This window comes from Delphinapterus leucas, chromosome 1, assembly GCF_059928025.1.
Source record: "Delphinapterus leucas isolate spDelLeu-1000000601 "Yukka" chromosome 1, BTC_Dleu_Yukka2, whole genome shotgun sequence".
NCBI classification, from domain to species: domain Eukaryota; kingdom Metazoa; phylum Chordata; class Mammalia; order Artiodactyla; family Monodontidae; genus Delphinapterus; species Delphinapterus leucas.
This window is the reverse complement of record NC_143129.1, coordinates 41,553,978-41,581,310: the sequence shown is the minus strand read 5'-3', so window position 1 is coordinate 41,581,310 and position 27,333 is coordinate 41,553,978. Positions and strand designations below refer to the sequence as shown.

The 27,333-nt window shown below is 49.2% G+C and overlaps 1 protein-coding gene across 6 annotated transcripts in view; it reads right to left on the bottom strand.

Moving 5' to 3' along the window:
* Window positions 1-1,395: 1,395 nt before the first annotated feature.
* MAPKAPK2 (MAPK activated protein kinase 2) overlaps window positions 1,396-27,333 on the bottom strand; it is a 45,199-nt gene continuing 19,261 nt past the window's right edge. For 2 of the 6 annotated variants that reach the window (XM_089908764.1, XM_089908760.1), the window contains exons 2-10: window positions 6,764-6,903; window positions 6,502-6,575; window positions 6,147-6,226; window positions 5,503-5,629; window positions 4,815-4,890; window positions 4,273-4,418; window positions 3,873-3,958; window positions 3,693-3,773; window positions 1,396-3,112 (exon numbers count right to left, since the gene is read on the bottom strand). In XM_089908764.1, the coding sequence (XP_089764890.1) occupies window positions 2,969-3,112; window positions 3,693-3,773; window positions 3,873-3,958; window positions 4,273-4,418; window positions 4,815-4,890; window positions 5,503-5,629; window positions 6,147-6,226; window positions 6,502-6,575; window positions 6,764-6,903 (954 nt within the window). In that variant the 3' untranslated portion in view covers window positions 1,396-2,968. The remainder of the gene's footprint in view (window positions 3,113-3,692; window positions 3,774-3,872; window positions 3,959-4,272; window positions 4,419-4,814; window positions 4,891-5,502; window positions 5,630-6,146; window positions 6,227-6,501; window positions 6,576-6,763; window positions 6,904-27,333) is intronic. The other 4 variants (XM_089908757.1, XM_089908748.1, XM_089908745.1 and 1 more) reach the window with 4 other exon arrangements.

The window sequence follows — 27,333 nt, the reverse complement described above, 5'->3', positions numbered from 1 at the left end:
CTCTGGAAGCTGGAAACGCAAGGCAAGAGAATCTGCTAGAGCCTCCAGAACACAGCTCTGCTGAGACCTTAGATTTTAGACCAGGGAGACTATATCAGACTTCTGACCTCATAAATCTGACATATTACATCTGTGTTTTAAGCCACAAAATGTATTACAACAGCAACAGAAAACTAACATGGCCTCCAAAGAGAGCAGAGCACTGATAACGCCCTTCCCCTGTACCCCAATTCCCGCCCTACCACCCCTTATCCCCTCTTCCCCCGAGTTCTTATCAATCACCTCTGATACCCACATAAGCACAGACAACGTGACTGGATTTCTCTGAAAGCAAAACCTCATGCTGGTTCGTTCGAATGGTGGTTTCTAGAGTGATGGGTAGAGTTTCAAGGTAGGAGCCAGCCACATTCAGGAGTTGTGAGGGGGAGGCCATGGGACCCCAGGCATGCCCTGCCTCTGCCACAAACCCGAGCAGGGGGGATGCGATCCCACTGATGACTGGGGGGATGAGCAGGCCTCTCCTCCAGGCAGGAGACCAGGTCCTAGGGTGCGACCACCCCAGGCCTTGGGATCCTGAGTTCTAGTCCAAACCCATTAGCTCTGGGATCCCCAGCACATCCCTTCACTCCCTTGGTCGGTTTCCTCGCTCATAAAACAGGGATAACCATCCTGCCTTGCCTTTCTCCCCGACAGCTCTGAGGATCAAGAGAAAATGCAGTTGAACTTATCGATGACCATTTTTCCATCTGACTGGGAGGGAGAGCAGTGGGGTCAATAGACCGATTTCTACCTTGGGCCCCACTGCGAACCAATTCACTGTGCGTCTCAGATACCCCACCTCTGAGCCTCAGCCTTCTCATCTGTGAATCGAGGGGAATGGGTCATAGGAGCCCTGGGGCCTCTTCCAGGTCTGAGGTAGAGTATTCTGGCTTCTGCCTGACCCCTATCACCTCCTCCTGGAACTTGCAGGAACTACGCTGACCTGCTCCTCTGGACTCTTTCCCAGGATTTGAACCAATTCACCACCAGCAACTTCTTCACAATCCTCACACCAGCCAGCCCCCCAGGCTGAGGGTGTCAGCTCCTGCTTGTGGCTAAACAAGTCGAAGAACTGGGCTGAGAAGCAGCTTGGCTCCTGATTCAATACTTGGCAAAAGAGCATGGGCTCCCCGCACCGTGGTGGGCACCGGCCCTGCTCTTCGTGTCCCCATACCAGGTCCTGGCCAGGCCCTCAGTGGGGCGTGCGCTGGCTCCCTCTCGCCCGGGAGCCCTCCCCTCCTCTCCCAGGACACACGGACTCTGCCCTCCCAACTCACAGAACCGCTCTCCACGTGCGGAAAGAGGACAGGCGGGGGGTCAAGGGGCTGAGCCCCACGAAGGAAGAGAAAGAAAACCTTTCAACTATTAAATCTGTTTAGTAAAGACAATTTTGCTCATACAAAACAATAAGAGTTTACAACAATCTGAGTGCTGGACACGCCATCAGAGACGGGAGGCGCCGCGGGCACTCGGAGCCCTTCCCTCACACCCAGAGAAGACCCTGGGTGCGCCCCCCAACCCTGCCCCTGAGGGAGATGAAAGCTGAAGCATTACTGTCACCCCTGTCCCAAGGGACCATGGCACAGAGGACCTCTCCCCACACTGCTGCAGATTAATACTGGGGAGGGAGGGCCCTCCCCCTCCCCCCTCCCCCCCACTGGCCTGGACACATGACGCTGAGTTGTTTGGGGTCGGGGGGAAGGGGCTGATGGGGAGGGGGCAGGATCGGGACATCTTTGGTGTGAAGCCTCCACCGCCCACCCGCTAGGCCGCACGATGGAGATCTGCAGGAGGGCCGCAAGAGTGGTGCTGTCTTTGCCCACCAGGGGGTGCTGCCGATGCCCCAGAGCCCGGGAGGCACAGGAAACGCAGCAGCTCTGTGTCACTCATCGACTGCCCAGGCTCACCCATGCGGGCTGAGAGTGGGCCTGTTGAGAAACAGCAAAAATGTAAGAAAATAAACACGAACGGGTTAATAGTGGCAGGAAGGGGAAGCAGAGAGATGACGTGGCAGATGAGCGCCTCGGAGGACCAGGACCAGCACTCAGCGGGGAGTGGGGTCCTGGGCGGGGCTCCAGCCTTCCTGGTCGCTGTGCCAGTGCTAAGTCACTCCTCTCCACCTCCCAGGACCCGCTCACAGAGGCAGGCACGGACGGCCTGGCTCAGAATCTGGACACGCTTCCCAGGCACTTTGGCAGAGCCAGCGCGGGCAGGGCAGGCCTGAGGAGGGAGACAGTTCCTGAGCCCCAACGGAGGCCCTCCCTCTGCAGCCCTGCCTGCCCCTGGCCCCTCAAATGCACAGGCCCAGGCACTGATCCACGCACACGGGCACGGGCACACGCGCACACACACAACCACACTCACTCCTATCCGTCTGGCACACCGGTGACGTCTGAGGGCTCAGCAGAGGAGGTGGGTGGCCTCCCGGCCCCAGCCCTCCACGGCCTGCAGCTCCCGGAAGGCCTCAGCCAGCGGGGACCTGGGGCTGTAGTGGGGAAATTAGAGGGCTGGTGGCACGACACAGGGACGCCCCCTACAACAGTTTCCACAAATACCCTTTAACAAACCCCAAACCCTTGTAGTATCCAGACAGGAAAGGGTCTGGGGGGAAGGAGCAGGAATGAGGGCAAGAACAATAAAAGAAGTTTCATAAAAATTCTAAGTCAAATTATTGATAAAACTGCAAAATGAGCACAGGTTCAAGAGCACCTTGCTCCTTCTCTCCACGCCCTCTCAGCCTTCCAGGCTCTCCCTCTCAGGGGTGGCCAGAACCAAAGGCAGAATTCAGCCTATGACGAGGTCCGGGCTCCATGAGGCTGAGGAGGAGGGGAGGCGGGAGTGGACAGTTCTGTGTCTCTTCATTTAAAAACTAGATTCAGGTCACGAGTTATTGCTTGTCCTCCAGTGGAGCAGGAACGGGCCCAGCGGCTCAGTGAGCGAGGGCCGCAGCCTCCAGGGCCCGAGCTTTCTTCCGCCTCTTCAGAAGCAGAGGGTTGGATGCGTCTTCAATCTTTTTTATCTTGATCTGCTCATAGTCGACCCGCATCGTGGCCAAGGCACTGGTCATCTCCTCCTGGGGGGGGCAGTGACCGAGAGAGCCGTGAGAGGCGACAGGCAAAGCAAGGGCAGGATGCGGGTGACGGGCGGGAGCAGAGGAGACAGAGGGCAGGCTGGGTGATGGGCCCAGGGCTGGGTCAACAGAGCCTGGCCACCGTGCTGCCAGCGCTCTCCTAGAGCCCTCCAGCGGCCCCACGGGAAGGCAGAAAGAGCGCCAACCAGGAGTCAGGAGACCTGGGTTCATGTCTGCCCCAGCCGATCACTAGCTGTGTGACCTCGACCAGGTCACCGCCCTCTGGGCGTCAACTTCCTCGTCTGCAGAGTGAGGAGATGGTACCAGATGACCTTTCAGGTCCCTTTAGAGACCCAGACAGTAGAGGGCTTGTAGAAAACAGCCACGGCCAACTTTAGACCAAACACAGGACCTCTGCCCACAACCCGGCAGGGAAGTGGCTCAGAGCCACTGTTCCTGTTGTAACAGAGCCCCCCTGGGGTCAGCGAGTACAGAAGCGACCCCTCTGGGCCAGCACTGCCTCTCACACCCAAGCACCTCGGCGCGCACCCTCTGAGCCCCTCTTGGCCCGTGGTGCCCTCACCTTGACGTCCTCCCACCTCTCCTTGTCCTCCTTCAGGACCCGGCTGGTGTGCAGTGGGGTCTGAGGGACCTTTGTTGATTGCTGGGGACAGAGAAAAGGGTCACGGTGAAAGCCTGGGTGGGGTGGAGCCCCAAGGGACAGTCCGCATGAACCCAGGCCCCTCCAGCCCGCCAGGCTTACCATGATCCAGGGGTGGTTCATGAACTCGGTGATGGTCATCCTCTGGGTGGGCTCTGTCTTCAGCAGGTTCCGGATGAGCATCTTCACTGTGGGGGATAGCGAGGTGCAGGGAGGGGACAGAGATGGCTAAGGGGCCACCCCCCTTCTGCTTCTCCTTCCCACAGTTTTCAGGGAAAAACCTGATTCAAAGGGGCATGGACACAGACCACCCAAGGAGCTAGCCTTGAAGACCATTACGGCTCCAGCCCTGACAGCCCCACGCGCCCCATACCCCAGCTCTGCCACAGGCCCTTCACACAGACAGGACGTACCCAGCAGCTGTGGGCCGGGTGCAGATCCACAGCCACGCCACCCACGTGAGACCGCCCCTGCACACGCACACACACCTGCACACACGCACATGTACACGTGGGTTCTCTACCTTCCTCTGATACTTCTGACCATTCTGGGTTGGGGAATTCATACTGGCCCATTCGGATGCGACTCTTCATGCCCGGAGAGATGGCAAGGCCATGGTTGGAATAGAAGGGGGGATACCCACACAGCCTGAGCCGAGAGGAAGTGGGAAGAGAGGGACAGAGCTGATGTTATTTAGGGTCCTGCACCAGGACTAGAGCGCAACACAGGCTTCTTCTTGCAAAGGTCGCAGAGAAATTGGGACTCACTGACTCAGGTACAATATACAAAGTCAAGGACAGGGAGGGCCCGGGAATGCAACAGTATGTAAACCACACATTTTCCTGCCCATAAGCTAATTTATAGCATTTAGCTGTCAGAATCCACTAAACGCAGAGAGATGGGGACATGCGGGGGATTCTCAGGGCATCTCCCATCCAGAAGGGGAACGCTAATCTTTGCCTCTTCTTCTCATCCCACCCCTACCCCAGCCCAGCCCAGGCCAGCCCAGCCCCACTTCCCCCAGGCCCCTCCCCACGCACTCACAGGATGTACATGATGACACCCAAGGACCACATGTCACAGGACTTGTCATACTTCTCTGGGCCCAGCACTTCTGGAGCTGCAAACCAAAGGTCAACGTGGGTGGGCCTGGCCCTCAGAACACTGGGATCCACCGCAGTTCCTCGGCGGCTGGTGCTCCCCATCCAACCCTTCAGCCCATCTTGATGGGACCTTAGCTGGGCTGGGAAGGGGAACAGTCATAGCCCAGACCCAGGGCTGGACAAAGGAGACCAGAAGACCCTTCTCCAAGAGAGCCCTAGGGCTAGAATCTCAAGATAAAACAAGTCTTGAACTGCAAGAGCATCTCAGACTGCCATTTAATTTGACAAACGCATTTTGAGAGTTTATTCTGTGCCAGTCAGCTGGGGCTCCTGAACCAAATCTGCATCCCAGACTCCACTGGGAATCTGATGGGAATGGCAGCTCTACTCAGGAAAAGCGTGCACGTGTGCAAAATGCCGCCCATAATCCAGGCAGATGATTTCCTGCAATGCTTCAGTCCCAGCTGAGCTCTGACGAGCCCTAGTTTGGGTCAGGTCACACCAGAACCAGTGCTAGAAAGGGCCTGAGGATTCAACTCTCCTAGGACCTGTGGCCCTGGGACCGGCAAGAGGAAGGCTTGAGAAAAGCTCTGGGGAAGACAAGCTCCCCAGGCCTCCTCTGGACTTACCCACATAGTATGGCGTGTAACAAGGAGTGGTCAGAGAGTTGTGGCTGGTGGTTTCCTTGGCAAAGCCAAAATCAGTGAGTTTGAGAATGGCGTTGGGCCTTTTGGAGGTGTATAAGAGATTCTCAGGCTACAGAGAGAGAGAAATAAATAGAACCTCTGCTGAACCTGTGAGGGGCTATCACTCCCTCCCTCCTTTCCTCCCTTCCTTCCTTTCTGCCTCCATTCAACAACCATTTGTCCAGCCCCTGTGATCTGCACAGCTGACGGTGACGACCCTCAGCTCCCTGCCTCCCAAGAGCTTACAGCGTGCATGGGAGTCGGACACTGATGCAGAGAACCGCAGTGAACACTGCAGTGACACAGAGACCGAAGGTGCGGCGGTGAGGTGTGGCTGAGGAGCACCGCAGGGTGAGGGTGGCCTCACAGGGCTTCATGATTGGGGTGGGGGTTTGCCAGCAAGGGCAGGGCCTGTGGGGTAGAGAGTGGCACTCCGCCCCACTCTCGCTCAGGAACCAGGCAGCGGGGACGCACCGCAGGATGACTCTGGGGACCCTCCCTAGGGTCACCACGACCCTGACCCCTATGGCCTCCATGGCACCTGAGTTCGGGGGACTGAGGGGGGGGACAAAAAGAACAGCTGGTACCTTGACATCCCGATGCGCGATATTGATTGAGTGTAAGTACTGGATCGCCTCGCCGATGCTCTTCATGATCTCTGATGCCTCTGCAGAGAAGAGGGAATGGGGGAGCGGGAAGGAGAGTCACAAGATGTGTCATTAGGTTTGAACACCCAATACACCAATCCCCCCACACAGCCTAAGGCTCCCTACGTCCACCGCCGCCCCCCAGAAACCAGGGAATGAGGAGCAGCCCTGGCTCAGCTGAGGAAGAAGGCCCCAGCGGTGAGCCGGAGAAGGCAGCAGGCCTCCGCACCTCTCACGAGAGCCCCTTCAGACACCCCGTGCCCCTGCCTGCCCGAGCCCAGGCCCCACAACAGACCCTTTCTACCTCTTTCTGTGAATGCCTGGTCTCCTCGATCCTGGATTCGGCTGAAGAGTTCTCCACCATCCAAACTGAAACAAAGCCACAGTCAGATCTGAGGACATAGCATCCCACTAGCACTCTCCCCACTGCCCCTCCAAAAATCAGGCATCTACATTTTAAGCTTCAGAGTCCCCATCCGGCAGTCCTCAGAAGGTGGGGGGCCTGGGTGGGGAGTGGGATCAGGCTGGGCCAGGAGTAAAGCGGAAGGGCTGCTCACCACTCCATGACAATCAGCAAGCACTTCCTCCCCGCGTACAGGTTCTCATAGACGTCCACGATCCGCACAATGTGTGGGCACTGGGAGGCCCGCCAGTGCAGCTCCACCTCCCGGCGGGCCTTGGGGCAGTCCTGCAGCATCTGCAAGCCGAGCGCCTCCTGAGTAACCTCAGCGGGGCAGCCGCACCGCCTGCACCTACCGGAAGGCCTGGCCCACGCACTCGCCCGCGTCCCCACCGACACACCACCGACTCTCCCTACCTGGGTCCAACACCAGCCCTTAGCACTTTCCCTGCACTTCCTTCTCCTAAGCCCCGACTCAGAGCTCTGCAGCTCCCTCATCTGCTCTAAAAGGAACCTCAAGATGACCCCTCGTGGGGTCTCGACAGCTACTCTGAGACCACCCTTGACCATTCAGGAGAAAGGCCCAGCTATGGGCATGAAGTCTATTCCAGAAGGCGAGCAGAGTTGAGCATTGGGAGACAGAGGGTAAAGGACACCTGGGCAGAAAGACAGACCGAGAAAAACCCAGACAACAATGGAAAGGGGCCTAGAGACAGGGGAGACTCCAGATCAGTTAGAAAAGGTACCTCCAAGATCCCTAAACCCAGCATATCAAATCCCGAGCAATGTCCTTTCAACAAACAGATAGCCTCAGGAGTCAGCCCGGTGTGGTTTGAATCCTGGTTCTTACTAGATCTGCAACCTTGAGCAAGTTACTTAACTCACGGTCCTCGTCCTTGTCCCCTCTTCTTCCATGCACCAGGTGGCCAGGGGTATTAAAGCAGCCTGGCGCCCTCACCTGCCTCAAGTGCTGAATCTTTTTTTTTTTAACATCTTTATTGGTGTACAATTGCTTTACAATGGTGTATTAGTTTCTGCTTTACAATAAAGGGAATCAGCCATACGTATACATATATCCCCATATCCCCTCCTTCTTGAGCCTCCCTCCCACCCTCCCTATTCCACCCCTCTAGGTGGACACAAAGCACCTAGCTGATCTCCCTGTGCTACGCGGCTGCTTCCCACTAGCTATCTATTTTACATTTGAGAGTGTATATATATGTCCATGTCACTCTCTCACTTCGTCCCAGCCCACCCTTCCCCCCCCCCCCGGTGTCCTCAAGTCCATTCTCTACGTCTGCGTCTTTATTCCTGTCCTGAAGGGCTGAATCTTGACTAGTCTAAGCCAGGCCCTTTACTAAGACCCGACACTGGTCAAGAAGAACTTTATAGGAAGTCTGCTGAGAGGCCTCTTAAAAGGAGCACAGGAATGCACACCATCTCTCCTGCATATGACACCTGGTGCCATGGCAGTCATCTTGGTACCAAGAGGTACCCTGGGGTGGTGGGTGATGCATCAGGAGCACTAAGAGACCTTCTGGAAAGTGCATGAAGCTTGGTGAGCAAGATCAGATGGCCAGGACGGAGCCAGATTACAGAGGGCAGGGAAAAGCAAACACAGGAATTTCCAAAAATAAAACTAACATTCAGTTATGCTATGGTCTATGATATGCTGGTCCTTTCTTAATTGTACAATGGCTGCCCATTTTACAGGATGTGGAAACTGAGGCTCAGAGAAGTAGTGTGTCCCAGGCTCAGTTCCTGGGGAAAGGCAGAGCCCGGGGTTGGAAACCAGGCCTGGTGGATTCCAAAGCGTAAACCTTTTCCACGATAACACGCAACTTTCAGAGGAGGGGCAGAGACCGAGACTTGTCAGTCTCAGATCACCAAATGCAAACTGGCTTTGCAGAGGCAATCTCCCAACAGGGGCCAAGATAATTCAGTCTCCTAGGGAGCAGGCAGAAGACAAGGTCGCCATGGGGTCACACTGCCACCTGGTGGCCATATAAGGACACTGCACAGGTCCTGAGTTTTGCCACCTTCAACTTCATTTATTTGGATGGACCAAGGAAAAAGGTTATTTTCCTTTCCCATGCACTATGAGAAGGAGGAGGAAACGTTGGCCAATCTCATTTGCATGTATTTCAATTCAACAAGCATTTATCGAGCTCCTACTAGGCCACACACTGTGCTAGATGTCAAGACCAAAGAGAAGAGTCCCAATCTGAAAGAACTCAAACTGGGGGGTGAGGGCATGAGGGGAGGTAGACACACAGAAAATGCTTCTAATCCAGAGATAATGTGCTATAAGACTGATAAGTTCAAAGGGTTCAAGAGAAAAAGTTCTCAGAGCACCCAAAATAGAAAGACCTCTATCGCCCCCTACAGGCACATAGGAACTGAAGCCCAGAGAGGAAGAATTGAAGTTGTCAAATTTACTCAGAGGCAACATGAGGTCATTGGATTTACAATCATGAGAGACTTGGGCTTGGTCTGGAATTTGTCAATTTCTGGTTGCATAGCCTTGGAGAGGCTATTACCTTTCTAAGCCTGTTCCACATTTGTAAGTTGGGGGTGAAAATACCTGCCTGGCCCCCTCCCTCAGAGAGCCATTGCAAGCATCTAATGAAAGAATACCTCTAAGTGTGCTTTGTTATCAGAAAGGCACTCACCACTGTAAACCATCAGCATAACTGCCACTGCACAGGGGCCCTCTCCATCACCTCTGAGTTGAGGCTGGAACATCCTGATACAACCAAGAAACCCTGATATATACAAGTCACCAGCAAGACTATAGGCTGGGTTTCTGTCTGCAGCCCTGTGCCCACCGCCTGGAAACCAGCTCTGTGCTGTAACCAACCACAGCTGTGCTAAATGAGGACACACCAAGGCCCAAACCCAAGTGCACGCCCCTCGGCCCCTCCTAAACTCAGAGCACGCACCGCAGGTTCTGCTTGCTCTCTTTGCTATAGACACGTTAGCGTGTGTGGCATTAGGTAACAGAGAATCTACAGCCAGAACGCCTGGGTTCACATTCCACCTCCAGGTTTACACACAATTCCTTACCTGGCAGAGGAGCTGGATTGGCCTAGCACAACAAACCTGGTCTTGGCAATCGCACACAATTTGCATCCCAGTTCTGCACTTCCCAGCTTGTCAGGCAAGCCAATCTACATTTCTGAAAAGGGTTTCCTCATCTGTAAAACTAGATTCAATGTGGCAAAGTAAGAAAATTGGAAAAAGCAAGTATTTTTAAATTCTAAGAGAAACATAGTAAGAATTTCCCGTGAAGACTGGTAATTGACAGCCAGGTATGTATTTATCAGAAATCCTTGAATGGATATAAAAACCAGCCCACGCAATGAAGGCAAGACCTTCAACCCAGTCAGGAGGACAGGCTGGCTGACATCACAGGGGCAAAGCCATTAAGAGCCAAAGAGACTTTGTAGACAGCTGTGGGGTACAGAAGCCTGGAGAGAGGAAAGCAAGAATGTGCTAATCTGGAGTACCGGGCTAAGTAAAGATCAGCAAGGGGGCTGCTGAGCTCTGAGCCAGAGAAGAGTCACGGAGAGAAAACAGGATTCCCCGGGTGCTGCCAGGGGCCACCAGCAGAGGAACATAGCAGGTTCAACCAGAAGCCAAGAGAGTCACGTGGGAAAGGCTCCTACCTCTTTGGCCTGGACAAGGACAGTGGGGGCGAAAGGGCCCAGAACCACAGCCTTGAGGGCTCACGTCTGAAGGAAAGAAGGGTCTTCCCACCAAAAAGCCACAGGCCCTGAGACAAGGAATGCCTGAAAGGGATTATAAAATATTTTAAGCCCATGCTAAGCCTGGAATGGATACTGCAACTTGCCTCAGCCCCCCTGTAGTTTGCATCTGAAATTCCCTTGCTCTGTAGAGAAGGTCAGCTGTTGCATGTGCTAGATAGCAATGCAATAGGCAAGGTCACCTACCTACCAAGTATGGCGGGGGCCAGGGACCAGGCCACAGAGCCCATTGCCTGGGGAGGAACCTCTAGGGTAATGGTGGCAATGAGGGAGCTGTGGGAGCTCTCCCAAAATACTGTTCCATTACCATGCAATCCAGCAATCCCACTCCTGGGCATATATCCAGAAAAGAGGAAAATTCTAATTCAAAAGATACATGCACCCCAATGTTCACAGCAGCGCTATTTACAACAGCCAAGACATGGAAGCAACCTAAATCATCATGCCAACAGATGAACGGATAAAGAAGATGTGGTATATATATGCAATGGAATACTACTCATCCATTAAAAAGAACGGAATAATGCCATTTGCAGCAACATGGATGGACCTAGAGATTGTCATATTAAGTGAAGTAAGTCAGAAAGAGAAAGACAAACATCATATGATCTCACCTACACCTGGAATCTTAAAAAAATGATACAAATGAACTTATCTATGAAACAGAAACAGACTCACAGAGAAGAGACTTGTGGTTGTCAAGAGGGAGCGGGGTGGGGGAGGGATGGAGTGGGAATTTGGGATGCAAACTAGTATATATAGAATGGATAAACAACAAGGGCAGCACAGGGAACTCTATTCAATATTCTGTGATTACCTAAATGAGAAAAGAATCTAAAAAAGAATGAATACATGTAGATGTATAATTGAATCCCTTTGCTGTACACCTGAAACTAACACAACACTGTAAATCAACAATACACCGATAGAATTAAAAAAAAAAAAAAAATACTGTTCCATGCCCGTCTTTGCCGGAACGTGGAGGGCAGGGGATGGTGCCCCTTACGTCCGCCCCCAAAGCTTCCATCATGGGGCCACATGCAAAGGCTCAGGAGTAATCAGTTCCCAAGCCTAGGTGAGCCAGAGAAAAGCAGAGAAACAGCGGCTGGGGCCTGACGCACAGCTACCGGCAAGGCAGCTCTGAGGACAAGGCAGGAAGGAACAAGCCCCAGGTCCCAAGGCATCACCCCCTTCACAAGCTCCGCCGCTTACCAAGTGTGTGAACTTGGGGACGTGTTTAATCCCTTTGTGCCGTAGTTTCCTTACCTCTTAAATAGGATAATAATAGCACCTACCTATATTAAATGAATTAATACATATGCATTATGTAAATTACTAAGAACGGTGCTTGGCACATAGTAAGCACTGCATTAGTGTTTGCTAATATATTGTTCTGCCCCCCAAACCACCCCCCCCAGTGTGCCAGAGTCCCACTGGGGTGGGCAGCTGGGATCTCGCTCACACCCATCTCATTTAAGGTGCTATTAATAGCTCCAGGCGCTGGGTGGAGGGGGACCCAGAACACTGGGAGAGAAGCGGGCTTAGGCATCCCTAAGCCTCCTTCCCACACCACCTAACTAGACAGCTGGGGGTGGGGCGCACATGTCCTGAGAGAATGAAGCCATCCATCCCTTCCCAAGACTGATTTGGTGCCAAGAGTGATGCAAAAGTCTGAATCAGGCAGAGCGTGGTGCCGGGCGTGTGGTGCACCTTGGTAAATAAGACCTCCTCTGCACTCCCAGCAGGAAGGGCACCAACCCTGCTGTGGGCCAGGCTCACCCACTCCCCTCCCCACCACAAGGAGGGGGCTGACCTGGGCACTCTGCAGGCCAGAAGAAACGAGGAGGACTTGGGAAGGAGAGGTGCTGCTGTGGGCTGAGTCCTAGCAAGCTCCTTAGCACAGAGCTGGCAGCAAGCAAGGAGCAGCCGAAAAGGAGCAGGGAGAAGGGAGCCCCTGCTTCCAGGGAGCGCTCTGAGTTAAAACGTGTGCTAAGCACTTCCAACGGGGAACCCTCAGACCCGCCCCAGGAGGACGCATCCTATTTTATAAATGAGAAAACATAGGCTCAGAGGAGCTACGCGATCACTTCAAGGTCTGAGCTGGCTGTCCCCAGCAGGGCTGGAATCTGAACCCCATTCTCACCGCTCCCAAAGCCTCTTTCCCACCACCCCGTGGTAAGGCAAAGGGTACAACATCTGCCCAAGACTGTCCCTGATACCAACAGCCAAAACGGGGGCTGTACACAGGCCTTAAAGTACAAACCAACCTTTAACTTTGAAATTCCAGAATTCAAGAACTGGAGAATTTTAGAACTTACCCTATGGCACTAATCATAGGTGGAGCTTTAAGGCTATGTATATTCTAAGAGTTGTTTACCTTAACTAGAAATGGCTAGCAAACCGAATGCCCAGCAACAAGCAATAGAGGTTGCTTTTTCAAAAAGAGTTTATCTATACACTCTTCAATCATTAAAATGATGTTTCGGAAGAATATTTAATGCGAAATGGATTCCTAAATGTCTCAGTCACCTTGTCGCTATCAGCAGTAGCACTTTATTTTTTTTCTTTTGCAGCACAATTCCCAATCTGAAATTTCCTTAAATTTATCTGACAGTATGTGAAAAAGCAACCTACAAAGCTTTATGTACAGTACAGTTCTATATGTATATCTATCTATATTCGTGTGTGTATGTATATGTACACAGATGTATATAGTACGTGTATGTGTGTATATATATACACATATATGGAAGCGCATTCACAGTACAATGTTAATATTGGTAATTATATATCTGAAAGATAGGATTACAGGTGCCTTAATTTTCTTTATTATAACTTAATTTTCTAAGTGACTTACAATTAGCATATATACTTTTAAAGAGGCAAAGAAGCTTACTCTCCCAATTTTACTTGGAGGCTGTCACCCATACCCCCAGGCCCTGTGGCCAGGGAACAGCAGCTATGGGCTTCCAAGCAGTTCTGCCAGGTGGCTTAGCCACAGACCAGGGGCTGCCCAGTCGAGTCTTGAGCAAGAAAGCAGCTCATGCCCAGTGGGCGCTGGATGCTGCACAGTCCTCCTCTAAGGAGAGGAGAAGAGCAGAACTGTAGTGCAACCTACACAGTCACTCTCTGTCCTGCTCCAGCTCCACCTGGCCCTTGACCTAGCCTCCCCAGCTCTCCAGCTAGGAGTGGGGCATCCATGTCTGGCTCAAAAATCCCTGGACCCCTACTTTCAACCTGAAACCTACAACACTGGGCCCCCAGAGCACTGAACAGTGAACAAGGAGGTTATGAGGAGTCACAAGGCTGCAGGACCAGGACATGCTGTCCTGGCATTATGTGTTATCTCTCTAAAGAGCCAGGTCCCTCCAAAGCCCCCGTCCCTGGCTCTGCAGCCATCCAGGGGATGGAGAGACATGTGGCACTCACAGCACTTGACCTCACCTACCCAGATTGCCATCACTTGGCAAACCCGGAGTGCCTGGCACGTGCCACACGCTGGTTTGGAAGGTGCTGGGAAACAACAGAGAACACGACAAATAAGGCCTGTACCCCCATGGAGCTTACATTTTAGTGCAGGAAGTACACAACAAGATTTTTTTAAAAATTTTTTAATTACACACCATGTTTTGTGCTATAAAGGACATAAATTGTGCGCTGCCACAATATCTCCCAAATTTCAGAGAGACGAAACGCTGGAGAGAGGTGTCACACCTCTTTTCATCTAGCCCAGCTCGGGAGCATAAGACATGACAAACAGATAAGTCTTGGTTGAAATGATGGTTTTCCTCTACATCTATAGGGGCAGCAAGAGTATGTCCCTCTTCTAGAACCTCTGCACAGCTCAGAGAGGAGCAACTGATGGGCCTCCCCTAGGAAGTGATCTAAGCAAACAAATCTAACAGCAGATTTTTTTCGATCTTAGAAGGTCACTGAAAATAAAGACACACAGAAGTACATCACCGGGTCCTTCATGTTGGCACACACATTCCCAAACATTTGGTTGGGAGGTAAAAGCGGTTTTCTATTTTGCTAACTGATTTTCATTAATGTGATGGGGGAAAATCCCGACCTAAAACAAAGCTAAAACTTAAAATGGGGAAGGAACCCAGTACAAAAAGCCTTTAAAAGCACTGAGCCACACTGCCCAGAAGATGAGCATGACCTTCCCTGTGGTCCCCACCCTCGCCCTCGCTCTTACTCTCCAGGACCTTCCCTGGGGAGCCACAAAGGACCAACCTTCAACCAAAAGACTTAGAAGTTACACTGTAAATGACAACGTTTTTTAAATACTTGCAACACATGACAGATAAAAGGTTAACTTAACTCTGGCAAATCAATGGTAAAAGATTAACAATCCAATATAAAAATGGCCAAAGAATAAGAACAGGCAGTCCAAAGCAAAAGAAACACAAACCAAAGATGCTCGATGCAACTCATTAAAAGAGAAATGTTTATAAAAAACAGTAACAATAACTTCACCAGAATGGCAAATTTTTTTTTAATGTTTGACCAAAAACGAAACAAAAGAGGAACTTCCCTGGCTGTCCAGTGGTTAGGACTCCGAGCTTCCACTGCAGGGGGCACGGGTTCGATCCCTGGTCGGGGAACTAAGATTCTGCAAGCCGTGAGGCCAAAAAACAAACAAACAAACTCCTGAGTTTACGCAAAGATTGCTGAGGAAAAGGCACTCTCTCATACACTCAACAGGGATATAAACTAGTATATTTTTGGCTATATCTATCAAAATTGTAAATGTTCAAACCTTAGGCCCAATAATTACTTCGCTAGGAAATCATCCTACAAATACGTTCCTAAAGTATCTTAATGGCAAAAAAGCTGGTCAGAACCTAAACGTCTGCCACTGAGGAGACGGTCAGGTAAATGGCAGCATCTACATGTAACCGAATGTGGCACAGCCTCTGCTGGAAGAGCGCGGCAGGGTTGCATCCGCCGCTGTGAGGGGAACTGGGTGTTAATAAGTGGAAAAGCAGACAAAGAGCATGATGATACTCTGGCTTTTTTGTTTCTGTTCTAATTTTTTTTTTTAATGGAGCTGCGTTCACATTACTTAAGTAACTTTTAAAGTATGTTCACATAGACAAGAAGCAAACACACCAAAAGGTTCATTAGTGGTTATTCATAAGTGGCGGTAATATAGGTAGCATTTTCTTTTTTGTGTTTCTTAAATTTCCAAAAATAAAAATGTACTAAACAGAATGTAAAATATACCACTTGGGTGGTTTTGTTGTTTTGTTTTGTTTTGTTTAAGGCAGAGGGAGAAGATATACAGACACGTCGATGCTTAACATTTTTCTGGAGGTATTTACCCCCTAAAGCATCGACAGGGTTGACCCCAGGGGAGTAGGCACTAGAGAGAAGCTAGTACCATTTTCCATTTTTTCCCCTTTTCATTTTATATCTTTCTGTATTGTTTGGGTTTCTACCATCTGCGTGTATTTCTTCTTAAAAATTAAGTCTAGGGATTCTCAGGGGCAGTATGCTTTGGTCCTATGTTTGACCCCCAGCCTGAGTGCCCCAGAAGCAAGCTGACCTGCTTGTTAGAGCAGGAGGTGGGTGGAGATGGGGATACCATGCTGACCTCGGAGGGGGAAAGAGGACCTGCTGGAACTCAGAGTATGAGGGGAACCCAGGTGACAGAAAGACCTGGAATCTTCCTGGAGAGTATAGCCCAAATATGATAAAGAGCAGGCTGAGGCCCCAAACCGCTACTGCTGACCACTTCCGACTTATTTGGAAATGAGTCCTGCGCACAGCAGGGATGTCAACCACGGTGGCGTCTTGGAAAGGAAAGTGAAAGGCTACAGGACACAGATATTTCTGTTTCTTCCAGCCGACTTTGAAAGAGAAAGAAGAATCTTCGTGTATACCGCACCAACCATGCGTCAGGTGCACTTTATATATAGAAAATATGCTATATTTAAGCCTCCTAACAGGCCTCTGGAATAGAGCCAATGGCTGACTCCATTTACAGGTGTGGCAACCAGGGCTGGCGAGGTAACTTGCCCAAGGTCACACAGCTAGTGACTGACAGAGCCAGGATTCAACCCAATTCAGACTCTAACCTCCAGGTCCCTTTTTTCACTACAAACGAGGCTTTGACAAACAAACCCTGAGCTGCTGATATTAGTGTACTGTTACCCTGTCTCCTTCCTCCTAAAGGCCTCCTTTCCCTGCTCTGTCTGCTGGTCAGCCCCATTTATCCCTGCATCCGTCAGGCCCAGCACAGAGCTTAGTGCAGAGGAGCTGCAACACACACTTACTGATTAAATGGGCAGACTGTGTTATCAGAACAATTCTATAGGCCATGGCTTACAGCAGGATACAAGGCATCTTTCCCCAGGACACAGGGTAGATGACGGGAGGAAGGAAACACACTAGGCTCTCCAAGTTGGCTGTAAGCTAAAATCTGAGTGGCAGGGAGAAAAAATGCTCTGCTCTTTGTAGTATGTAGGTATGACTTTACGAAACCCACAGAGATGGACTATTAAGAGAAAATAAGACAGAAGGAGGTCACGAACACAGCTTCTGGTCCACACGTAGCTCCCATCCATTTGACCCTATACAACTGACAAAGCAAATATAAATTTTCAATTGGAAGTGATAAATGCCACTCATCTTCATCACCCCAGTTTAGCGGAATGAGACTCAAGGCATGTATACCTTAATCAACAGATCTAACGGGAGGTGGAGGGAGTTGAGAGAGAAAGTAGAGGAGAAGGGTCTTACAAATCACACACACACACACACAGAGACACACACACACACCACCCCTGACAACAATTCCACACACCTAAGACTGGAGGACAGCTGCGTGAAGAGAGAAGGAAAAAGAACAATAAGTAGCTATTGTGGTAACGTGGTAGAAGATATGAACCACTCTTTCCTACACAGTTTACAAAATGGCCCAGATGCAAGACAGAACTCAAATCACCCACCATGAGCACGAGGACATCTGCGAGAGAGACTAAGTCTTTTTCTGCCAAGAGCAGGGCACCTGATACATTCCTGTCTTGCCTTACTAAAGAGTTTGCCTCTCACACAGCTGAAGATGGAAGAAGGGAATTGCTACCCAGAACTTGATTCTGACCAGAAAGCAAAGTCTAGTAAATTATGTTTAAAAAAACAAAACAAAACCTTAATTAGCAAAACAATAACAAGAAGAATACCACATTGGGAGGAAGTAACCTTGTCAATTCAGAGTTCAAAGGAGGGAAGAAAAAGCCTTAGGACAAAAACAATTGTTTAGCCTAGACTTCCAGAAAATCAGTATTTAGAAGTTGAGACAAAGGAATAGTATGATCAGAGATCCCAAAAGGGAGGCATTTTGAAGGACAAGGCCTGGCCTCCAACAAGTGGATTCTGATCATCTAAAGCATGATAATCCCAGAAAAAGGAACCAGGAGGAAGCAGCTGCCAATGGCAAGGCCATGCACAGGGGGCTCTAAGGATGTGTCCAAAGACACAAGCACCTGCCCATAATCCAGGACAGACCCAAAGACAGTGGTGTGGGCTCATAAAACAGCATAAGCAGAGCTTGTGAAAATGCAAGAACTATGAGAAATGTGGCTAAAGGCTACATGCAAAGCTGTAAGAAGCAGCAGGGAGGAAGTGGGCCCCTCATGGGGACAGAGGCTCTAATCTACCAAAATGACAGAGAAGGGGGGAATGTTCATCTCCAAAGTGTTCCATCTTTTCTAGCAAGGAGAAAGCACTTCAAACTGGGACACACTTAAGGGAAACCTCAAATCCAAGATGGCCCAAGAACCAACCAACTTATAATCACCCAAAGATGACTGAGTTAAAACGCCCGCCTTAGAAGAATCACATCCCAGGATACAGAAGGAACCTGCAGGTATGATTCCCGAACCACCGTTGGTAATCACTGAGGGGCCATGGGGAAAACAGGCAACGCCCTGCTTTTTGGCAGCTAGCATTCCCTCAGTACCCACTCTGCTCCAGGCACCAGGGGGTTCAAGGAGTTCAGTCTAGTGAAGGAAACAGAGTCAAGGCAAAAGAAACAATATGTACACAGAACTGTTAAGAAGAAGAACTGCTTAACTTCACATCTGCCTCTGGCAGAGCTCTGGAGCAGATCATGAATTGGACCTTCACAACGCAGCCTGCTTCCCTAAGAAGCCATGGCACACTAGTCTTGTTACCTTTTCTAGCAGGGTTACTAAATTATAGAGCAAACAAACAGCAGATACCAGGGTCCTTGACTGCTACAAAGTACATGGACAAAGTCTCCTGCCAGACCTTTGGGATGACAAAGAAAGAGGGGGTGAGATGAAAAAGCATTTTGATATTTGTAATTGTTATAAATGACCAATAATAAAAGTGTTATTTAATGGACCTAGGACAGGCTGAACATGCACCAAATTGAACTCACTGCTCCCTCTGACTTGTTGCCCGGTCTCAGTAAATGACAATGACATCACCATGTAGCCAGGTTCCCACATATAAATCCTGAAGTAGTCATCTGCAGCTTCTCTCCCTCCCTCACCCACAGAACCAATCCAATTTTGTCTACAGAAATATCTCCCAAATCTAACCTTCCCTTTTCCAGTCTTGCTGCCACTTGCTTGGTTCCCTTTTCTTTTATGTGCTTTCTAACTGGTTTCTAGACAGTAGACTTAATCTGCTCTCCAATACATCCCACATCAATCCCTGAAAGGCAAATCTGAGCAGGACATTTTCTTCCTTAAAGATGTCCATTGGCTAAGAGGATAAAACCCAAATTCCTTAGCTTGGTCTTTCCTAACTCCTAGCCGTAATATCTCTGCCCCCACCTCCTAACACATTCTATTTAAGCTACACTGAACTTCACTGTCCTCAAACATGCCATGCCTTGTCACGACTCCACGTCTTTGCATCCTTTGAGCGCCAGCGCAATGTCACCTCTTCTGTGAATCCTCCCTGGTGCTTCCAGGCACAGTCAGCCCTCTTTCCTCTCTGCTCCCACAAGGCTCTTGTTAAACTCTTACTGCAGCACTCACTGGTGTTATTTACAAGACTGGTCCTCCTTCTGCTGAATAGACTGTGTGCCTTTTGGAGACTAGGACCATGTCTTGTTCACCTTCTGATTCCTAATCCTGGGTCTAATACATGGCATTATGGACGTACTCAATATTTGCTTGTTGACTAAACCCAGAGAACACCTCCAGCGACAAACCAAGGCATGCAATCTTTGGCTTTGCCTAGAATTTTACCAATAAGCTGGCTGAAGACATAGTAGACAGCAAGCTCATCAGACTCGCAAGTGACTCCAAAATTGGAGTGTGCCAGGTAACAGATTTTTTACAGATCACAGTAGGTGAAAATATGGGCCAAGGTGACCCCCTAAAAAAGCCACATGTTGGGGCTCAAAAAATCATCTATAACGGCCTGTGATGAGAGAGACCTTTCTCAAGTCAGATCCATACCACACGATGAGTGAGAGCAAAGGCTCTGAAGCCAGGTTGCCTGGGTGAGTCTCAGTTCTTCCATTAACTAACCATGAGATCCTGGAAGTTTCCTAACTTATACCTCCAGTTCCCTTCATTGTAATACAGGGATAATAATAGTACCTACTGTATAGGGCTGTTGTTTAGTAAAAATAACAATAATGTACTTGCACTTAGAATTGTACTTAATTCAATCAACTCTACTACTGTTTGTTGGTGATATTGTTGTTTCTGTTGTTAAAAGCTACTTCTAAGAGAGGAGAAGCTATAGAGCACTGTTAAAAGCAAGGGCCCTGCGATTAGACTATCCTAAATTCAAGCCAGCTCTAAGCTTAGTAGCTGCCTGACCTCAGGCAGTTATTTCGCTTTCTTTCTTCCTTTTTTTTTTTTTTAAATAATTTCCCTGACCAGGGATGGAACTCGGGCCCCCCTGCCGTGGAAGCACAGAGTCCTAACCACTGGACCACCGGGAACTCCCTTCACTTTCTAATCTCCATTGTTTCATCCATTAAATGGGGCTAATGATAGTATCTGTCAGAGATACTCGCTTTAGCATTACGGTTGATCCTTGATCAACATGGGTTTAAACTACACAGGTCTACTTACATGCGGATTTTTTCCAATAAATACGTACTACAGGACTACAGCATCCCCAGTTGGTTGATTCCACGGATGCAGAACTGCAGATGTAGAGGGCCGACTGCAAAGTTATATGTGGATTTTTGACTGCATGGGGGTCAGCACCCCTAACCCTCACATTGTTCAAGGGCCAAGTGCATTTCAAATGGGGAAAAAAAAAAAATGAGATAAACTAAATGCCCATTAATAGATACTGGTCAAATAAATATGGTATACCCATAATGGTGCATTAAACAATATGCAATTATAGAACAGAAGGAAGTAGATCCAGACAAATGAGATCAAAACTTCTCCAAAAAAGATATTCTTCCGTGAAAAAGGCACGCTGCAGATCGATACATGTAGTCTGGTCCCATTTTTGTAAAATGTTTTGAAAAAGAAAAAGCAGACGTACGTGTGTGTGCACGCACGCATGCGCGCACATGTATTTACCCAAACTTTTGTAACTATAGACAGCCTTTGCTTTACTTAGTAACATGGAACCATACAAATGACCACACAAAGCAATCTTAATCATCAATGGGGAAAATTAAGATTGTTCCATGACCTTTAGAAATTTTTGTCAAAACATTAAAAACTCTTTTACTGCCAGCTATAAATGAATAGAGAAATGAAAAAAAAAATTTAGTATAAAACTAATATTTATTTAGCACACTGTAACTGAAAAATATCAGACACTGAGAATGAGTGTTTTGTTGCTTTGTAAAGACTCATCCAGAGCCCTCTGAACAGGGCTTGCCTTTTTGTTATTTAACACACAATACCGAGCAAGCATCGCCTTTGCAAACTGCCACGCTCCTTTCTAAGTTTGGATCAGTTTCCAACATTTTATCCTTTGTGCTTTCAATGTTGCAAAATATCTCCAAGAGTGCCTTCAACGTGAAGTTTTTTTTCCCAGTGTCACTTCCTCTGGAACTTCTTCATCCTTTGCATCACAACCACTGTGTCAACGAGTTTGCCTTCACCGAGTTCCTCTGGCTGCATACGCAGAGTCTCAAACAGCGGCAATGTCAACATTCCTACAATCAGCTGTTTACTCTATAATTTCACTTATGTTCAGTTACGGAATTTCACTTTTCATTTCTTTGCTGAAATTTCATCAACGGTGGGCAATTTCCTCTTTTGATTATCCATTTTTGTAAAATGTCACACGAGTTTATCGCTAGGGGACAAGGAGGCAACACGACTGCACACTGTCCTGTGTATGTGTGAACTCAACAACAGATGGGCGGTGACCACGACCAACAGACTCTGAAAGAAGGGCTGTGACTGGTCACTGATCATAACAAACACCTGTTAGGTACTTAGTGATTTGTGGACTGAAGAGCTAGTAGCAAAGTTTGTACTCTATGCAATCACTCAGAGTTCATATACCATGGCAACTGGAATTGGAACCATGCTGTTGGGAGACTGGTGTTATTTAACTAAACTGTGATAAATGAAATTCATGTATATTGTAACTGTGAAAAGCAAGGACTGCCCTTACAAAGAACATAATAGGGAAGTATATATGCTAAGGTGTAGCAGCGGTTACCCTTCAGGAAGAGCTACATTATTTAAATTATTTCAATGACTAAGTTCTACACCGTGGCAATGGTTCTCAACCTGAGATGATTTTCCCTGACAGGAGACATCCGAAAATGTCTGGAGACATTTTTGATTGTCGCAACTTGGCAGGGCACAGAGAGGGCTGCATCTGGGATCTGGTGGGTAGAGGCCAAGGATACTAATTCCTAAGAAGCACAGGACAATCCCCACAACAAAGAATTATCTGATCCAAAAGGTCCATAGTGCCAAAGCTGACAAGCCCTGTGTTAAACCAAATCGTTTTTATTAAGTTCTTTTTAATAGCACCTTTCTCATAAAGTGGTGGCAAAGATTAAACAGGATGATGGCAAGCAGAAGGTACACAGTAGATGCTATTAATATCAGAGGCTCTGTCTAAACGACTTTGAGCTGCATGAGTACCTTAATATCACCTTAGATTTGCGGTATTTTTTTACGAACATTAACTCGTCTGATCCAACACCATGATGTGGCTGCCAAAGAGTCAGCATCACCTTCAGTTCACTAGCAGATCAAGTACCTAGATCAAGACAGGAGTCCAGATCCAGCCACACTCTGTACCTCTCAGACCACATCTAGAATCCAGTGTCACCTGCTAAGCAAAAAAAAAAGTATTAAACTTCCAAAGAATGATGAGCAGTGCATAAAAGGTCTCAGAAGCAAGTCACAGGAGAAACGGGTCAATAAACTGGGACAATTATCCTGAAGAAGAGAAACCCCGAAGGAGCAGCTGAGGGACTGAATGTGATTAACAGTCCCAAAATTCTATAGGGCTGTCACAGAGAAGAAGGCTAAATTATTAGACTTGCCCTATGTGGCTCCCCAAGGCAGAAATTAAAAGGAGCTATCCCCCAATAGCAGGGGCCTGTAAGGTAGTAAGCTCCCTATCCCTGGAAACACTCAAGCAGAAGCTCTCAGGTGGGCTCTCAGGGGATTCCTACATTGAGTGAAAGAATCTAGATGAGCAATAAGGCACTTTCTAATACTCACGATCTTGGGTGCAGAATACAGGGTGTAATTTCAGGAACAAGAAATTAACAGCCTCCTTTGACCCAGCAATCCCACTCCTAGGTATTGACCCAAGAGAAATGAAAACATTATGTCCACAAAAAGACCCGTGCAAGAACATTCATAGGAGCTTTATTCATCATAGCCAAAAACTGGAAATGCTCCGAAGAAGAATGGATAAGCAAACTGTATCATAACCATACAACGGAAAACTACTCCATATAGAAAGGAACGGGCTACCAATGCAGGTAACCAGGTGGATGAACTTTACATAAAAGAGTTCATCGTGATTATTCTATTTATAGGACATTCCAGAACAGGCAAAACTAATCTCTAGTGAAACAAGCACCAGAATTGTGATTGCCTGGGAAGGAGCATGAGGGAACTTACCAGGGTAATAAAATTTTTTGTTCTCTACCTTGACACAGGTTCGGGTTGCACAGATGGAAGCATTTATCAGAACTCGTCAAATGATACACTTAAAATCTGAGCATTTCACTGCTATATAAATTTTACCACCAAAAAAAAATTACTTAAACGCATGAACAAACATTGAACTCTAATTAATGCCTACGTATGCTATGTTTAAGGGCGAACGGTACTGATGTCTGCCACTTACTATAAAATGCATTCCCAAAATAAGATAGGCTGATAAATGGATAGGGAGATGGAAACATGGAGAAAGACATGAGAAAGCGAGTAAAATGTTAATGGTAGAATCTAGGTCGTTGTGTATATGGGTGTTCACTGCACAGTTCTTTCAAGTTCACTGCCTTTTAAAGTATTTCATAATAAAGGCGGGGGGGCGGTGGAGGAAGTAACAGCCAATAGGGAGCACTAGGGAAAGAAGAGGTGGCCGGGAGGTCATGGGAGGACAGCAGCAAGGGGGAGAAGAGGGCCTTCAGACAACACAGGGGCCTCTCAAGGGCAGAACTGCAAAAGGCGCAGCTGACCTGGAGACAGGCAATCTTAGCCAAGATGGAGGCTATGTGAGGTTAGTGCTCAGACCTTTGCTGTCGTAAGTTCTTGTTCCCATGGGACCAGCTCCATCACTATCGGGCTCTAGCCCTTCCCCTCTCTGGCCTTGGTATTCACCCCCGGACAGTGAAGGGACCAGCTCTGACAGTCAACTATTCACCACATCTTTGCGAACCATGTTTCTAGACAGGAGCCAAAGGATGCAGAGATGCAATTAGAGCTGCAGCAAGCTCCAGCCACTTTCCTACAGGCAAGTTTCCTACAGCAAGAAGATTGCTATCATATCAGTATGTACTCAAAAAAAGGGACTGGGTACAAATAGCTCTGTCTGAACGAGAATAATCCACTTTGTGGATTATCCACCACAAACACTGAACCAATGAGCAGAAGCACCCTGCCCCCCAAGACCCAGCAGGTTTCTGGGACACAGAACATTATGGAAACCCGAGAGAATTAAGGAGATATATTTGCTGGAGAAAAACAAAAAAAGTCACTGATATTTTGAAAAGTCCAATTTCAATAATTTGAAGATTATCTACTTGACTATCCCTGCTCCCCTGCCCACAATGGCATAGACCATGTAAACCTGACTGCATACAAGACTGTCAGATTTTCTGTGGTATGATTTGCCTACTCTGGCTCTCCACCCGGAGGACACATGTCCTGGAGTTGGCCAAGTGAAAGAAGGAGACGCCGGAAAGCTGACTGGCCTAGTTCTAGTCCCAGCTCTACAGTTAGTTACCTTGCTGAGAACCTGCACTCTGTCTCCTCCTCTGTGGAATCTTAGATAAGCCTAGCCTACCTGAGGGCAAAGGTTTCTTCTGACGCTAAATTCTTTGATATGATTCTCTCTTTCTAGGTAGGTAATATAACCTGAAAATGTGTTCAATTTTCACATATTCCATAGCCCTTTAAAGTCACAATCCGGTTGCGGCCGACAAGATCCTCACTCAGGCACGTGGAAACTAGGGTGCAGAGAGTTTAGGATGTTTGCCAAGGTTCCACACTGGCTGCTGATGGAGTGAGGGGTACAACCCAGGGCCCTGAGAAGACCACACACATTCCCTGGAAAAGCACAGGAGACCCCAGGAACCCCTCTTAGATTTCAGTACCTACAACCAGTCCCTTCTTTCTCTGCCTTATCCATTCTGGTTTCCCTGGAAACCAGAGAATCTAGTACTTTTGGCCTCAGACCTTAAAGGGAAGGAGGATATGTTATGTGCTTCTCAAACCAAAGACAGTTACCTCACAAACCAAAAAACAACTTCCAGCAGGACTTCCTTCCTACCATTCTCCTTGTGGGGAGGGGGTGGGGGGCAGGCTGCTTGGAGGTCAAGACTCTTATAGGAGCCTGGAGTGCCTGAGGGTGGGGGAAATCCCACTCCTCCCCTGGAGTAACTGTGGCCAATCACCTAGGGGAAATCTGGAATCCTCATCATGCAGGACAACAGGACACCCTGTCTAGCTCCAAACGCGTCCCAGATGCAAGGAGGGCCATGACAGGAAATGGAGACCCAACAAGGCTAGGACCTGTGATAAAGAGGAACACCAGGCGTGCAGTGCCACCCCTCCCCCAATCCATGCCTACTACGCACCAGGCTAGAATCAGGTGAAGACAGAAGGACAGGTGAAGGGAGAACAAGAAGGAGAGATGACAGGAATGGGGCTCAAACACTGCCCTGCCTTCTAGCCTTGAGGGGGCAGCAGGTCAACAGCTTAGTGCCTCGCTGCCAGGACCTGGAAAGAACATACCTGAAGATTCTTCTAAACAAGGAAAGCTCCACCCTGGAGTAAGAAAGAATTTCCACAGTGACCAATTTGCCTAGAAGTGGCGGGAGTGCATTCCCAGCAGTGGTGCTGCATCCCAGCTGATGTGAGAGGGAGGAGTCACCCCTCCTCCTCTCCTACTGCCCGGCCCCCCTCCACCCTTACCCAAGACCCACCAGAGGTTCCTGGCAAGGGCTCCCTCCCTGGGGGCCGCCAGTCCTCAGGGCTCAGAGCTACTGGTCCCTCTGGGGACGCCAGAGCCTGGGAGTCTGCAAACACAACCCCAGTTGGCGGCAGCCTCTAATACTCCTGCTTCCCAAACCAAAGCCCGGCCCACCCAGGCTTCCTGTTCGGGGGAACTGAGGGCAGCATCTGCCCTTTCTCTACTCCCACAGGCAACAACCAGAGGGCCTGGGTTTGCTCCTCCCCCCATCTGAGCAACGCCAGGCCGCCGCTGTGGCTATGGCTGAGGAAGACAGGGAGATGGCCAGAGAAGCTGGGAGATGAGGGACAGCTCACCGTAGTTCCTGAGGACAGACTACCTCCCTTCCCTTTGGGGAGGTCAAAAGAGGAAACAGAACATAAAAATATAAACACATACACACTTACAAACAGGAAATCCTGGGCCTGCTTTCATGACACTGAGCTCTACCTACATTGGAAGTGCATAATCTCCAGGAAGAGGGACTGATTCCCACTAACATTCCCTTTTTCCCTCAGTGGTTAATTTCCTTGTAAGCAACCATGACCTCCGTGCAAAGCTGCACCAGGAGGCTGCAGAGGCCCACAGTGGGCTTGGGAACTCCCTGGGCCTGGGTTTGTTCCAAGTGAAGAAGCCAGTGAGGCCTTCCTCGGGAGCCGGCCATCAGGGGGACCACCGACAAGTCACCAACGGTCTGAAAAGAATTCTAGCCGAGACTCTTGAATTTTAAAACTCCACAAACTTTATTTAGTAAATCCACTTCCCAATTCTGAATTCTTCCTTAAATTTAAACCAAAATGCCTTCACCTCAGTTCCCCTGGGTGATGAAAAGCCAAGTGCCTTTCCACCCTGGTCTGCCCTCCAGATGCCCTTGGATGGTGGGGAGGGAAGGAAATATCCAGCCCACCTGTTTCTCCCACACTGCCACCTCAAGGTTCAAAGTCCTGCCCCATCAGACAAGGAGAACGCACAGAGGTAAGGGAGCTAACTCCTGCGCCCTCACACTTCCAGTCCTAGCAAGCAGCTGCCTCCGGATCAGCAGGCCCTCCCTTCTCCGATGGTGAGGAGCTCTCAGCAGCCTGGGCCTCAAGCAGGGGTGTCTGCTCACTGCTTGTCGTCGCCCCCCTCCCCCCTCCCCCCCCCCAAACTGCACACTGCCACTTCCCAGGCATGACAGATGTAACTGCTATTCAGTATGTTCAAGCCAGGACAAAAGCCTTCTCCAGAAGCACAAAGCCAGCAGGAATGCAGACAGGCCAACTTCAATGGAAGCCACCTGCCAGGGGCCCTTCTCTGCCACACCCCCAGCATGCACACACACAGTTTTTTAAGC